The following is a 15,504-nucleotide window of genomic DNA, read 5'->3' as shown; positions in this document are numbered from 1 at the left end:
TTCCATTGTTTAGTGTTCTAGCTAAAGCGATAATCACATGGTCAGTCACATGATTCATACAAGCGAACAGTCTGCCGAATACTCACTTGCACATGAACTCCCTTACGGTACAATGGCTACGGAACTTCCACAGCGGCTTTGAGCCAAAACCATCCTGATGAACTGATGAACAGCCACTTTATTTGGTAAATACATAAAAATGCCAGTGAGAACAGAGTGCCGCTTCTGAACAGATGGTCATTGCCATGGATCATAGAGATGTTTTCCAGCCTGAACAAGAAGTGACTAATTTCTTGGCTAGGAATCAGGAAGTACATTTGGGGATGTTGTCTACTCTGATGAGGCATTGGGGAATTCAGAGGGACTGGAAATCACCAGTAGGATTAAAAGAGGGCCGTTTTCACAAACATTACCCTCTGCATTCAAATATTTTACACAAATGCAAAGACAACATTTTGCAAATAAGTCACACCAGAAGTACATATCTGTTGTTGGTAGCTGGATATGTTCATATAAAGCAAATCACTTCACATTTTTGTCATAATTGTTACAGGTGTAAATTGGCACAATAACCTAGCATTTCCCTTTAAATTTAACAACTAAATAAAACTGCTTACCTTTAAATAAATATATTGATGGATTATTATTTTGCATTAAGTTCCTAATTCTAGAATATAATGTAATTAATTTTCCTTTCACAGTCCGGAAACACCCCTTAGTGTGTAATGTGTGTGGGCCCTGCCATGCACCAACATCTCATCCTGGGCGTCACCTCCCTTGTACCCTGTGCTTCCTGGAATAGGCTGCAAGCTCAGTATAACTTATTATTAGATAATGGAATAAACTATTTAAAAATGATTGGATGGAAGGAACTTATCTACAAATAATATTTAAATAAGACTTCAAAAGCAATCAGTTTTATTTCTGAGGTTTCATTTCGAAGTTTGAATAAAGTTGCTTTTATAATACATACATATAATTAGCTTAATAATAGCAATTTGAAGGTATTTTACAACAGTAACAAAATACTCAGAACCTTAAAACAGTGTTTTTCCCATTTCCAGGATTATGTTCAGTTACACCCTTTCAAATAGACATTTTATTCGGCATGTAGAGCATGTCTGTTGAAACAAGGTCAAAATATAATGGATAAAATCCAGTATTCACTTCCACAAAATACAAAAGTAACTTAAAATGCTTGCATTTACAATAGTTTTTTTAAGTGAGGATCTGTGACCTATATATAGGGTTTTACCTATGAAGGAATTTGGGAATCCCAAATCTTAATCACACTGTGACTTTCCTTCACTGCCTCTGATGATGAACCTACACACAGAAGTAAGTCAACGAGAATCAACGTCCTCACAGTGCCAATGTGTCCTTAATGAGTCTGCGCACCGTAGTGCTCACAGACGTGCCAAGTGAATCTGTGATCTGATACGTGATTTTGTACAGGTATGGCTGGACATCCTTCAGACTGGTGTCAAACACATTGTCCACCTCAGACTGTGTTGGCATCTTGGGTAAGTACTCATGTCGGTTGATCACCTCCACAATGTTGATAACCTTCTCACCTAGCTTCTCTCCCACTTTTTCTCTGCATATCTGTCTTTCCTGTTCATTGGCCAGGTTGACAACATTGACCTTGATGCTCCAAACCTCCCAGGGGATGCATTCGTCTGAAAAAGGCCAACGGGACTTCTTCTTCTGATAGAATTCCAGGGATATCTGACCCATGCCATCACTGCCCGAGTTGCTCAGGGCTTCCTGAAAATTACAAATACTAAAGGGTAAATAACACATTTACGTTCAACAATATAACTAAATTATTCATTTCTAATTTCGAACGTCTATACATTAATTAAACGACTAAATCACTTGTACAAATACCAGATAAGTTTTAAAGTACCAGTAAATTACCTTAAACTCTCCAACCGCTTTCCTGATGGCCCTGTCGAGCTCTTCAGACGACACTCGTACAAAAGTGAAATCAATAAAGTCACAATCTATGTCCTGCGTACCAACTGTGCCAATGGAGTACGTGCCCTCCTTCTTGTAGTGAAATTTCCCTGTGCTTCGGTGCAGCAAAATAGTGTGCAACAAGGCCAATATGGCCTCGTCAACCTGCCTTCCCTCTACTGACACCTCCAGGACTTCCGAGCGGCAATTCATGGTGTTTTGCTTCCTCGCAGCTGCAAAAGGAAATTACAATGGAAAGTGTCCTTTCCACTTCGATATCCGGCCCTTTTCAGCTAGCGACCTAAATGTTTACGCGCGATGGTCAGAACTGGATCGCCAAACGCAAAAATAAAAACCTATACACTGTGTCAGTTTTCAAACAAGATACATTTAACCCTCTATTTATGTCCCAATTGTCATATATTCATTGGAGGGCTATAGCTTTCCCCCCACGAATACCATACGCATAATACACTGCCATACAATATTCTGTTTATCTTTCCTATATCAGCAATAAAATGTAGCTAACAACCGGATAGACGAAGCCAAGTCGGTAAACACTAGCGTCAGTACGGCAAGTAGAAAGGGTCAATTTGAGCTTTTAGACAACACTTGTGAGTCGCTCGTTATGTCACCTGTGACTGTGAAGTGAAAAAGCTGAAATTTACGTAATTAAACATAATTTGACTACTCCGAAATCAAGGACGATCATAATAATAATCAAATAAATGTTGCATGGCCGCCCAGCACACTATTCCTTTAAGGAGCAGCATTGCATTCTGGGAATGACAGTCTCTGCCCGTCACGCGCCGCCACATAGATCGCTTTCGAAGGCGGTTCTCTGTTTCGTGGTCTAGTGTCAGCTGAATTGCGGCGCTGGTGGTTACTACTGACGGGTGGCGGATAATTCTTCCAATCATGATTGCCCCTCTAAGATGCCAAACCCACCATTCTTTGAACTTTTAAAATATTTATAATATTTTAAGTGCACTGGGGTGTACGCGTGCACGCGTCATCCGAGGCAGCTCTGGAGTACGATACACGCCTGTGGCAAGTGGATTAACTTTGCCCATCGAGGCTGACGTTAGCCAGTTTTGTTTGCCGGGCACTGCCGGATTAGTCAGCTCTCCAAGGGCTCAGCGGCTCCCTCCGGGATGCAGCGTGGGCTTCGTGGCGGACCTCGCTGATAGCAATAGGCCGGCTTTTTGCGAACTGTGTTGGCCGGCAGTTTATTGAGCGCAGCCGAAACGGGATTTTCGAGGATTTCAGCGCTCTGAGGAGACGGCGACATTTGTATTTTTTTTAACCACACTCGAACTTTTCCCAGTTCTTCGTAGCACCACCGAGGATATTTAATAACGTTGGGATCCGGCCTTGCAGACGAGAAAGTGTCGCTGTACGGTCATAAAGTAACGCAGGCAAATGCACTGCCCTAGCTGGTTAGGTGATGGTCACCTATTGCAGCTAGCGGGTGGGTTTATGTTTATTTTACTTAACGATGAAGCAGGATCTAAAGAGCAAATGAAGCATTACTGATCTAACGAGCGGAGGTCGATGCTACTTTTCGCCAAAGTTATTTACTAGTTGCCTCATCGTTCGCTTCGCCATGAGTTTTCTGGACGACCTCTGGGGGTACTTTCCCGTGGAGGATGTGCAGTGGTTGTTCCTGGTCACGCTGTTCATCACGTCAGTTGTCACAGTTTTTGTGTACCTGGTGCAGTACTTTTACGGGGATCCAGGGCTGAGGGGGTCCGGGGTGGCCTCTGGAGAAGCTGGTGCACTGCTGAACTGGGCGCTGTCATTGAAAAGCTGGAGGTGTCAGTGGAGGAGAGCCTGGGTGAAAGCCCTTAACGACGAGGCCAAGAAGCCCGGGGTAATCGAATTATTTATTTAAACGTCGTGTCCTCAGAGTGCACTCTTACTGTATTATTGGGCCTAGTTAACCACTTGCCCAACATTTCTGTAAGTCAGTAGTCTACATTAGATGTACAATTTTTTTTATTCCTTAGATGTGCAGCATATAAATGAGAAACTGTGAAAAAGACTGCAGTTTGTTAAATCAACACCAGAGCATGTTAACGTAAGGTGCCCTGCAGGGCTGCATCATTTTTAATGTTGACAGGCGTAAATTTGTTGTAGGAATATTTGAAATGTATGCAGCTGTCTTATTTCATATGATGAAAATAAGGTGTCCGTGATGAACCCTAACCCTAGATTGGCAGCATCTTTATATAACTCTGGGTCATGCTTCTGTCACAGGTGGCCTATATTTATCTTTTTAATTTTTGTTACTTTAGTCGTTGTTTGTTCACTTCATTAATTATTACATTTGATCTCTTTGTAATAGAGCCCCATGCTTCTCAGTTTTGAAGAGGATGGTCAGCAGTCTTCAGAGCTTGAGGTCACCCATGTATCCAGCTTCAAGAAGTCTGAGGAGTGTAAGGTAAGCCTCTGCAGCATTTCGAATGGCCCAGGAAAAAAAAGAGATTTTTTTATGATGCCAGATGAGTTGCTTGAACGCTGTCGAACCGAAGATAATGTAGAATTGATGCCAATGTTGCCAACTGATTACTGTGCCCCCTTGTCACTGAAAAAGCCTGTGATATAGAATTTAGCACTTCTCAGAAAACGCATGTGTTTATGAAATTGCGTGAAGGCCAAGAGCTCGTTTAGGCATATGAAAATCCATGTGACTTATCTCATGTGCATCACAAGGCATACGAACTTTGGCCTTCGGCCACCTGTGTTCAGATTTTTATGTAAGATCTTACTCTGTTTCTGCAGCAAGCATGTTTCTTTGCCTAACTGGCATGCTTCTGATTTTGAGCAGAAGCCAGCTTGATTAGGGGCAGGGCAAATCTTCAAGAACACATTTTTTCTATAGCTCCTCCACTGGCTGACTTGAGATTTTCCAGCAGAGCGCTCCTGTAGGACTTGGTTTTTTATCGATGGGTTTTGAGTGGGAGGAGATCGATCTGTTAAAGGTGCAATTTTTGGCCATCTGCGGGAGCTGCTACCTTAAGCTGTTTTTTTTCCCCTTTATGAGCAGATTGGGTTCACACTGTTTTTGAATGTAAATGCTCAGTTGGAGGTTATTCCTGTCTGGCTTGTGAGCTGAATTATCCTGTAAGGAGATTACGCAGCAGCTCTGAAAACCGGCATGTGTCAGCAAACATGGGCTAAAGTAGTGATGACAGGGCTGTGTTGCAAATGACAACTGGTATTCAGATGAATAATCCCCTGCACTCTGTTGTCAGCCTGGTTGTTCGGGTGCCACAGGCTGGGAGGCCTCAAGCTCGAAGGCCGTAATAGCTCAGGACCGTCCCGTGACTTCTTATCGGGGTACTGCTTTAAGCCCCTACCTGACATAACGCTTGTCTCTCCCTTATGCAGAGTGTACGCTGCCAGGTGACGGGCAGTAAGCTGGAGTTCTCACTCTGCATGTTGTCGCCGATGGTAACCGCAGCCCCCTTGCGGTACGCCGTTACAGTCTCTCCCCTTCAGCTGCAGGTAACTTTCCCTTTGTCGTCCTTGCTCTCTGCACACACCTGACTTAGATTGGTCTTGATGTCACTTCCTCTTCACCCTACCTTGATTTCTCATTGGCCCTCGAAATTTACTCCCCAGTAAGGATTACATTCTTATATTGTCCTGGGTTCTCCAAACCATAAAACATAAGTATATGTACTTTGACTGATCCAAGGCAGCCCTTCTCATACTTCAAAATTGTTGCATTGAGTGCTGACTTAGTTTAAAGCCCAGAAGCCATTTGGGGCCCAAACATTCGTGGTGGGACAGCTATTCCACAGACCTGAAAGAACCACATTTTATCTTTCTTTTTTATAACCATGTAATTGTGAAGTTAAAGTCATGATGTAGTTATCGGGGTGGCAACATGGAGGCGGGTCTCTTAAACTTAAAAGTAGTTGATTTAGTACAGTATAGTAGTTTAGAGTCTTTTTCATCATGAGTCCACTGCTGTTCTGAGAATTGCATACAACGTAGAGTTTGTGAGCGCTGCTGTGATGGACGGTCTGTTTTATTTACATCCCTTAACTGCATCATGCTTAAGCGAAGTACTCCAGGAATTCATCCCAGTCCGTGGGGAGCTACTCTTGTGTGGGAACTGTGTACCCCTAACAGAATTAGGAATGTTCCCTGTCTAATCTTTTGATGATCCGTAAGTAAAGTCACTTACTAAAGTCAATGACTACATAGTCATCTATCCATCCATTTTCCAAACTTCTTATCCTACTGGGTCGCAGGGGGTCTGGAGTCTATCCTGGAAGCAATGGGCACGAGGCACGGAACAACCCAGGATGGGGGGGGCAGCCCATCGCAGGGCACACTCACACACCATTCACTCACACTTGCACTCCTACGGGCAATTTAGCAAGTCCAATCAGCCTCAGCATGTTTTTGGACTGTGGGGGGAAACCCGAGTACCCGGAGGAAACCCCACGACGACATGGGGAGAACATGCAAACTCCACATACACGTGACCCAGGCGGAGACTCGAACCTGGGACCCAGAGGTGTGAGGCAATAGTGCTAACCACTGCACCACCATGCTGATGAAAATGAGCAAATACTTTGGTCTTCCTTTAGCCTGTGTTTCGCCGACTGGCTGGTTTGCTGCACTGCCTAAGGCAATCAGTTGGTTCTCTGTATGGGGGCCCTAGGCATGTGGGGGGGGGGGTGTTGTACTATGGTCCAGGATCATATCCACAGACAGGAAGGAGCCAAAACACACTGTGCCTCAGCTCTGTTCACTGACCGGCAAAGCGGACAGCATTGCCAGGCAGTTTGCTCTTTGCATATTTAAAACAATCAGGTGCATGGAGATGGCAGAGCTGAACTGTTACTGTGGGCTGGCTTAATCGAATTAAGGATATTTATAACTGCATCTGGTGCTTCTTGTTTAACTGTGGAGATGATCTGCTTTTCCTGTGAAAGCAGTCACTCGAGGACATCATAATTTTGTACTTTGGTTGCATTGAGTCCCCCTCCAGTTTTTAAACCTGTGTCCTCTTCCATATGGAAAATGTATTGTGGGGTATTTTTGTGGGGCAGGCATTGGAAAAGGCATTGGTGAAAATGTACTGTGTGTGTGTGTGTGTGTGTGTGTATGTGTGTGCGTGCGCGCACACGCGCGCACGTGCACGTTCGTATTTTGCATTTAGTATATAAACATTTTTTTTTGGCCCCCACAAGCATAACCTCAGTTTCATAAAAATCTCTGAATGCAATCAAAAAACTGAAATAGCTGTAAGTCTTGTATTTGGATGTATTCTTCTTTGATTACTTTTGCTTAGGGTTAGGGCTGGGTAGATTGTCATAGTTGGGGTTATGCTCATAGAAATGAATGGAGAGTTGCCATAAAGATATGAATACATGGACTGTGTGTGTGTCTGTGTGTGTGTGCATGAACGCACATCTGCATGCATATGTGGATTCCTGTTTTCTTTCGCTGTACCACCCAGCCAGAAGTTATCTGCATACTTTAGAGGTTCATTGTAACCCCTTTTGATGTGCTCTCACACTTTGTATTTGTGATTCAAATATTGGTATTGAGATGAATTTCAGAAAATATACAGGCCATTCACTTGTGTAGGATTTCAATGTAATTGTGTGCATTTAAGGTAATTTTTCAGGGGCAGTTAATATTTATTTATGTTCCTTGAGGATTGGTTGACAGGGAATCATTCTTGTATGTGTGCTTAAACACTGGCACCAGATTTTATACCCGTCTTTGACTGAGTGTCTTGTGCATATTTATAATGGATTGCGTGGGTAACTTCTGCCATTACTGGATTCGTATGTGATATAAGTAGAGAACATGAGTAAATTGTGTGTTGGTACTGATTACATGGTGGGTGTGTTCATGTATCTTGCAGTAATGCAGTTTTTTTTTTGTTTGAGTGTGAACAATGTCACTTGTGCCACTTTTTCGCAGCTGGATTTGCAGATGCGTGAAACTGCAGGGGAAGTCCAGGTTTCCTGGGTGTTGTCCAGTGTCGACTCGTGGGACTTGCGGCTAACGCCCAGCCATTCGCAGGTGGGTTGCCGCACAGTTGCCTCTGAGCTGCTAAACTGGGCCTGTCGTATTATACTAGCATATACAAGTTATGTTAAACAGAGAAATGACAAATTCTACAGATATATTGTTTAACATATCGGTATCGGTATGATGCTTGTTAAAAATCAAGGCATTGGTCCAGTGTGTCTTGGCTGATTATTGCTGGTTAATATTTAGATTTTAGCTAGTATTCAAAGTTAGCAGCACCAGAGAAATAAAGACATGACTACTAAAATAATGGAGATGGTTGGATTGGATGATCGACCATTTAGTCTAAGCATACTCTGAACAGCCTGACCGTAAATCCCGTCGGAGAGCTAAGGAAAGCACTGTATTTTACTGCACATTCTGCAGTGTAGCATTATGCGTGTGTGTTTGTGTCTCACAGGGTTACACTGCGGCCCCCAGCTCTGCAGAGGTCCGAGACAGAGTGAGGCACATTCTCTCTGAAGCCCAGCCATTTGTGCTGTTGAGCAGCCAGCCCGCCCAGGGGGTGGAGCTTAAGGTACACCCCTCAGCCACAGAGAACTCATGCAAGACATGTTCCCATACCATGCATTCATGGGACATGTATAGGCAACTGCACAGTCCAAAACTGTATATGCTGCCTGAAGTGTATAGAATATGATCTGGGGGTCCCGATTCTCTTCTGTTGGTGTTTTATGGTGCAGACTGTAAATGCTGGAATGCAACATGCAGTATCTTACAAATGACATTGAAATGGCTCGCATGTGCTGTGTGTATATAACACGGGTGTTATGGATATTGGCTGTGAAATCTGCCCTGTGTTGGTATCCCCAGGAAGCACGCAACAAAGCCCTTCAGGTGGCCCTGCCCCCCAAGCCCCCGCGGGCACACGACTGGAAGCTTCTGGTGAAGAACATCCGGGTGGATCTCGATCGGGAGGACAGCAGTGCTGCAGGTTGGTGTTGCGGGGAGGCAGGCTTTTGCCATGCTGGGTTCACCTTTTGTGGCCGCTGTGTATAAAAGCGTGAAACTAGCACGAACTTGAAGGAGATATGATGTGTCTCAAAAGTTTTCTGTCACGCAGTCAGTCTGCCAGGTGTTGGTCCATAAATCTTGCACCTTTCCTCGCCATGCAGTGTTCTGTGGAAGCTTCGTTGTTCAGCTCTGTCTGACACTCCAGTTCCTCTTAGTCCTCTACCTTGTCCCTCTTTGTTCAAAATAAACTAGAAGACCTCTGATAAATCACACGGCGTATTGGACTCTCCTACCCAACCTCTTGGTGAAATGTGTTGTAAGATTGAAGCCAAGAAATTCTCTGCAAAAAAATGACCCTGCTAAGATCTGCTGATATTAATTCACACACTCTGAGAGGTGTGTACCTGTTTGTAAGCGCTGGTGCCAGCTTTGCCCCCCCCTTCACTCACCTCTCCATTCCCCTGTCTGATTTATTTTTAGGCAGCGCAGACTTATACTGTCTTCTGCGACTCGACGACCCTCCCCAGAGGTTCACCAGCGCTGTGTCGCGCAACACCTCCAGCCCCTCCTGGGAGCAGCCTTTCATCTTGTGAGTGCATCACGTCGACACTCAGACCAGAAAAAAATTAATTGCCCCAGGAAATGGCTACTGCAGTCTGCCTCACTAGTTCCAAGTCACGTAGCAGACTCATCTCCATTGCACTCTGATTTCAGTGAGCTGAGTGGGCGATCTAAAGAGCTGAACCTTCAAGTCCTGGATGATGGCAAGCCACTGGAGAGTGAGTTCATGGCCGATGCTGTGATTAGAGTTGGCAGGTTTTTCTTCTCATCAAAGACGGCTTTGTGGTTATATTTTATAAAACTTGTAAATTGCAAATGCACATTTACGTTATTTATTTTTCTGTGTATGGATATCGTAGGTTCATTGGTGGGAGAGGTTTTGGTGCCCTTTAATCTTGTGAAGAAGCATCCTGCCGGACTGCAGACATTTGCACTTAAGGCTAAAGATAAAGTAGTTGGCTCACTTTGTACTGAGGTAAACACTGGAGTTTTCCCTTACTGGGTTTAATGGGATGCCCTCCCTGTAATATACAGCTCTTTCAGCCTGTTAGCTGGTGGAGCCTAACGCTAATCAGCCAAGTCTTTGGCTGTAGTCCCTTTAGGTAAACGTTCCCGTGTGTGTGGAGTGTGGATTAGTGAGGCTTGGTGCTGCATCCCTCAGTTCACCTACCTCGAGCCCAGTGAGGTGCGCTCCTGGCAGACGCCCACCCCTGCCCCTGCTAAGAAGGTGGAGATGGACCGCACGGTGATGCCCTGTGGCACCGTCGTCACCACCGTCACCGCGGTGAAGAGCAAGCCGGGAAGGGCCCTGTCATTTGGGGCCAGATCAGGTACGAGCTTGGCCTGCCAGTCTAGGGTCAAAGGTACTCCAGAAGGCTACTAACAGCTCATAGTGGAGATGGTCTGACTCGTGTGAATTGCATTACAATGTTTGCAGTACTCTGAACACTATAATTTCAATATCTTTTTTCCTGAAGTTTTTTTCAACCAAATTTTAAATCATAGCTTGAATACAGAAATGGATCGATGCTCTTGTGATGGGTTGAATATGGGATCAGTACTCCTGCTTCCGTGTCCCCATGTGTTGATGGGTACAACTGTCATTTGCTGTGTTGTTCCAGAATCTCCCTTGAAGGCCCCACAAAATCTGCCTGAGAGACTGACCCCAGAGAAGTCTGCTGGGGCGACCACCGTCAGCAAGGCCCTGTCATCCTCAGATACAGGTGTGTTTGGGAGGAGGGGGATGAGACTCGTCTGCATCTGTATCGATTGTGGACACTGTTTGGTGTCTGCATTTAGGCGGGTGTTTCATAAGGCTGAGCAGACGATAGCTGAAGCGGCTGAGGGATCTGAACCTGGGTTTTTTTAGACTGTTAATCTCACCATTGGGCTCTTGAGCAAGGCACTTAACCGTGGCTGCCCCAAAAAAGCACAAGACTAAATATGTAAATGGAAGGTAAATTCACCATAACCGATGAGCTGGATGCCGTGTCCGTCCATCAGAGCTCATGATGCTGAACGGGACGGACCCTGTGGCTGAGGCAGCCATCCGGCAGCTCCACGAGTCGGCCAAGCAAAAGTTGAAGTCTCCAGTCAAGAAAAGCACCATCATCATTTCGGGAGTGGCAAAGGTAGGGTTTTTGTTTGTGTCGGATCTGTAAGTCACGTGAGAGAAGGCACGACTCTGTTCCCCCATCCCTTCCCCACAGGCGCACACTCTTTTTGTTTTGCCCCCCCCTTAGACCCCTTTATCTCAAGATGAAGAGATGGTGCTGATGGCAGGCTATGCAGCGGCGATGGATGCGTCCATGACAGAGGCCCCGCTCAGCACGTCCACATCAGTGGCCTCTGTGCAGGATTCCACCGTGCGGGATTCCACTGCACGAAACCTATCTGACCCCAGGGAGGGTCCCAGTGGCACAGAGCCCTCAGCAGACTGGGACGACCAGCTTGTCCCAGACCCCGATACAGATAAGAAGTCCGCTCTGTCCCTCTGCATATCCGAGACGGATTCCAAAAAGAGAAAAGGTAAGTCGGTGCTTCAGAAACGCTGGAAACGACCCCAAAGCCATTTCTTCTAACAGCTGTAGGAGGTTACTTCTGTTATTGGTGTAGGATTTACGCAGGATTTGTCAAAAACGATGTCTGTGGATTTTAACTTTGTGGCACAGCGCTTTGAGTCTGAGCCTGTTTTTACACATGGTCCATGGGAAAAATGAGCTGTATTGGTCTCTGGTCCAAAGCAGCACAGTACTCCTAACGTGCATATGTGTTCACTCTCGTTGAAATCCTACGGAAACTGCTCCAAGGAATGTGCTGAAACCCCCATCCCCAACTTGACCTGGCAGTTTCTGGGCTTTCTGTAGTAAAGGAGCAAAACTCGTCTGTCCGACCAGCTCAATGAGCTGCTTAATTCATCATGCAGTTTTCAAATGCTGAAGAGCTTAATAGTCTAATATTTTAAGACCAAGTGCTTATTAGGGCTTTAGGATTGTTTAAGTACCAATGGCTCTTGAGCTTGCCCTATGTGAGAATGTTTCCTGTGCAAAGCCATTGAATGACATCAAAGTACAAGTACAGGACATATTCTAGTTTGTAGAAGTGAAGAGCAGTAAATGTACCTCAAATAATTCTACTTTCTGGTTGTTCTCATATTTTAATGTATTGGGTTGAGGTCTTTTTCCATTTGTCTTATTTTTTTATGCTTATTCTCCATTCTATTTCTCCCCATTTACTTTTTCCTATTTTGCCATCTTAAGAGGAAACCAGTGCTAACCAGAGATTATTACCTGCAGAGTAAGTTATGTGTTGAACAACCTCAGATATCCAGTAGTGTTTAGTATTGTACGCTCTCGGCCATTAGGGAGAGGGCAATGTTTGCAAGGTGGCTCTGCTTAGCTTCAGGTAATCGCTTGCAGCTCTTGTTGGTATTCTGTAATGTGTCCTTAATGGCCAACATCTTTCAGAATGCATGTTTTAGATTTCTGGATATGCTCATATACACAATGCTAAATTTCAAACAGCTGTGGTATTAAATTGAGGGGAGGAAAAGCTCTTGGTGGCTGCAGTGGCTGAAAGCCTTTAAATTGCCCGCTTTGATGTTCAAACCCCCAAATGGTATATGTTTTTCATGCAGCATTTCTTCATTAGTCCATATGTTTTACATGCATCTTAAAATCTTTTCACTGCTTTGTATTACAAACCATGCCAATTTGTCTTGAACATTTTTTTCCAATAGTCAGTGACCGAAACAGATCCATTCCTCTGGGATGATTGAAAAATGTTCATTGTTTTTTTTTTTTTTAAGGGTAACTTTGACTGAAGGTACCAAAAAGCTTTAATTCACTGCCATAGTCCCCCGTACTCTGTAGCGAATAGAGTTTGATTTTGTATGTCTGACCCCCCCTCTCTCCTACGTCCTGTTCACCTCAGGCAGCTTCCTGCACAAGAGTGCCAAGCTCTTCTTTCGGCGCCGGCACCAGCGCAAGGATCCGGGGATGAGCCAGTCGCATAACGACCTGGTGTACCTGGACCCGCCCACCGCCACAGACAAGGAGCGCCGCACAGCCACCTTCGGCCGCCTAGTCAACAGGAAGCTGCTGCCAAAGAACAGGACGGCAGCTAATGGGTCAGCGGGGGAGCCGCATGCGTGACTGCATCGCCCCCTAGAGGAGGGGCCGGAGTGTTTCCTCATTGCGCACTGTGACCGGAAACACGTTCTCAACATCTCAAGGAAATGATGTTCCGTACTAATCTGAGCAGATTCCTGATGATGGATTATAGACAATTACACCACCTTATGAATGAACGATTGCAGTAGATGTTCTGTTTTCATTTACTAGGTCATGACCTTCGAAATCCTGTTGTATGTACCAGCCATGGGGTACCTCTTGGTCATTAATCCCTTTTATTCAGATTTGAAGCTGTGGGTTGAGAAGAGGGCGGCAGCATTGGCCCGATTTTGCACATTTGATGGGATCATGCGCTTCTCAGCTTCATAAAAGCCTACTTTAAATGTAGTTGAGTGCAATGTGTGCTCCAGTAGATGTTTGTCTCCTGTATACAGGCTATACAGTATATTATCCCACTTAAATGCTGTTTCCTAGTCGCAAAAAGCTGAGTGGTAATTTTGAAAAGCTTTTCCCTCCTCAGTTACTGTCTAGTTTGATTGCTTGGTTCAGCCTAACTCTTTCTACTGTGAAAATTGCTTTCCAGTGTGACGACAGCTAGATTACATGCATAAATCCAGCAACTTGAGGTATGAGAGGCAAAACTCTCAGCACAAAATGTTCTAAGTCCATTGTTTCATTACTGCTGTGGTGGTCTTGGCTTCATTTCCTTACCCACTTTTCTGAAGGTGTTCACTTAAATGCGATTACGTAAAGGGCGACGGACACTAATGACTACTCCAGCTTGTTTTAAAACTGTGTGCGCAAACTTTTAAAATGAATGGACAGCTTTAAGCTGTAGGAAACAAGGATGGTTTTCCTGGTGGCTGAGGCCCGGACTGTGGTTTTCATTTGGGTAAGTGAGTATAAGCAGTGACCCCCATACTCATCCCTGACTGTCCGAGACTACTGTTTTCCTGAACGAGGCCGGCTGTGTGTGTGTGTTTTTTTTTTTTTTATTGTTTTTTTTAACGTAACTGCTCAGCACTATATTGTGGAAGCACTTGGAGACTCAACTTGAAAGCTTGAGAGTCCACATTCTGTTTACCATGCACTGGGACAGACCGATTGATACTGATGATGCCGGTCCACAGCGGCCAACGGGATAGGCCGGCCTCCCTTTTTACGCTTAACAGGTGAACATTTGTATTTGCTGGAGGCTACACACTGTAGTTCTTCGTGAAAGATGCCTGCCACTTGTTTTCACTAGAGGTGAATATGGATCAAATGGACGAAGCTGGGAGTCGCCATGTCGATTCAAAACTTTAACATGTCCATGTGGAAACAGGGCCTTCACTTGTATGTCAAGGGCTGTAAGTGTTGCAGTGCCTTTAAACCCAGTAGGAACAGGAGGAGAAAAACATGCCCTCTTATGCATTTCCACTGCCCAGATGTATCTCACTAGCTTGGTTATAAACTCTGTATTTGGCTTTTATTTTTGTTTTGGTAATGGTGGACAGTACACCTGTAGTGTCTCAAATGACCTGATTGCTCACTGTTTTGCGAGGTTCATAGCCATCTCTCTCAGCTCATTTGTAAACTTAAACCAAAAATAATCAGAACTGAGGTATTAATCAAATGAGAATCTTACAGACTCTGACCCTAACAATTGTACCAGGAAAGCCTATACAGATGGCCTGTAAATATTGTAATTGCTTAATGACATTTCATATTTGCATCAAGTTCCAATCATAGTAAGGGCATTTTGATGGCCCTTTAGATTGTTGGTCAGTGCAATTAAAGGATTAAAACATATCAGGACTCTAATTTCAAGCAATAAATATTTACTGAATAACCATTATGCTGTGTTGTGTTTTTTCACCTCCGGTAATAAAACCTTCGGTCACAAACTGAAGTTATTTTACCTTGGGGTATATTAATTGATCTTAAAGGAAATTAACATTGTTGGCTTATGTTAAGATGGTAGGAAAATACACTTAAGAAAATATAAAGGCAATTGTTGCCCATCAAGACACCTCTTTCCTCTTTTGAGTTTCTAAATCTTATACAGCAGTGGACAACCTCCTGGTGTTACTTATGCTCCAGTACAGCTTACACTTGTCCCTGCGTGTTCATTCGAAGCTCAGTCTTGCTGTTGTCAGTTGTATGTTTGCAATGTGCTATTTGCCCTACTTCTACATTGCTCTGGACAAAATCGTCTGCTAAATGTGTGAAAGGTACATGTTTTTTTTTTATGAGTTTTTATTTGGTCAACACTGGTAATAACATGGAATTTTCTAGGATGTGTGAAGAAATGTGCACCAAACATGGTTACTATTTAGGTCATTTAATTAAA

At 44.3% G+C, this 15,504-nt stretch overlaps 2 protein-coding genes across 2 annotated transcripts; one reads left to right on the top strand and one right to left on the bottom strand.

Moving 5' to 3' along the window:
• Positions 1-901: 901 nt before the first annotated feature.
• atg101 (autophagy related 101) lies at positions 902-2,677 on the bottom strand. Its single transcript, XM_049016087.1, has 2 exons — positions 1,921-2,677; positions 902-1,767 (listed from the first exon to the last, which is right to left on the bottom strand). The coding sequence occupies exons 1-2, from the start codon at positions 2,170-2,172 to the stop codon at positions 1,363-1,365; spliced, it is 657 nt and encodes a 218-aa protein (XP_048872044.1). The 5' UTR covers positions 2,173-2,677; the 3' UTR covers positions 902-1,362.
• A 112-nt stretch (positions 2,678-2,789) lies between these two features.
• On the top strand, positions 2,790-15,007 carry LOC125744367 (C2 domain-containing protein 2). The gene is made up of 14 exons (XM_049016086.1): positions 2,790-3,832; positions 4,307-4,402; positions 5,353-5,469; positions 7,915-8,016; positions 8,426-8,542; positions 8,839-8,959; positions 9,460-9,568; positions 9,694-9,758; positions 9,900-10,015; positions 10,202-10,370; positions 10,662-10,763; positions 11,044-11,171; positions 11,283-11,568; positions 12,973-15,007. Exons 1-14 carry the CDS (start codon positions 3,566-3,568, stop codon positions 13,191-13,193), a joined length of 2,016 nt encoding a protein of 671 aa, XP_048872043.1. The 5' UTR covers positions 2,790-3,565; the 3' UTR covers positions 13,194-15,007.
• Positions 15,008-15,504: the final 497 nt, after the last annotated feature.

This window comes from Brienomyrus brachyistius, chromosome 6 (genome assembly GCF_023856365.1).
Source record: "Brienomyrus brachyistius isolate T26 chromosome 6, BBRACH_0.4, whole genome shotgun sequence".
Taxonomy (NCBI): domain Eukaryota; kingdom Metazoa; phylum Chordata; class Actinopteri; order Osteoglossiformes; family Mormyridae; genus Brienomyrus; species Brienomyrus brachyistius.
This window is presented reverse-complemented; position numbering and strand designations above follow the sequence as displayed.

Excerpts from the sequence above, each read along its gene's own strand:
- LOC125744367 (XM_049016086.1), top strand. The coding sequence starts at position 3,566 with ATGAGTTTTCTGGACGACCTCTGGGGGTACTTTCCCGTGGAGGATGTG. Across the intron at positions 4,403-5,352 it reads AGAAGTCTGAGGAGTGTAAG|AGTGTACGCTGCCAGGTGAC; the intron begins GTAAGCCTCTGC and ends TCCCTTATGCAG. Across the intron at positions 8,543-8,838 it reads CCCAGGGGGTGGAGCTTAAG|GAAGCACGCAACAAAGCCCT; the intron begins GTACACCCCTCA and ends TGGTATCCCCAG.
- atg101 (XM_049016087.1), bottom strand. The coding sequence starts at position 2,172 with ATGAATTGCCGCTCGGAAGTCCTGGAGGTGTCAGTAGAGGGAAGGCAG. Across the intron at positions 1,768-1,920 it reads AAGCGGTTGGAGAGTTTAAG|GAAGCCCTGAGCAACTCGGG; the intron begins GTAATTTACTGG and ends TGTAATTTTCAG.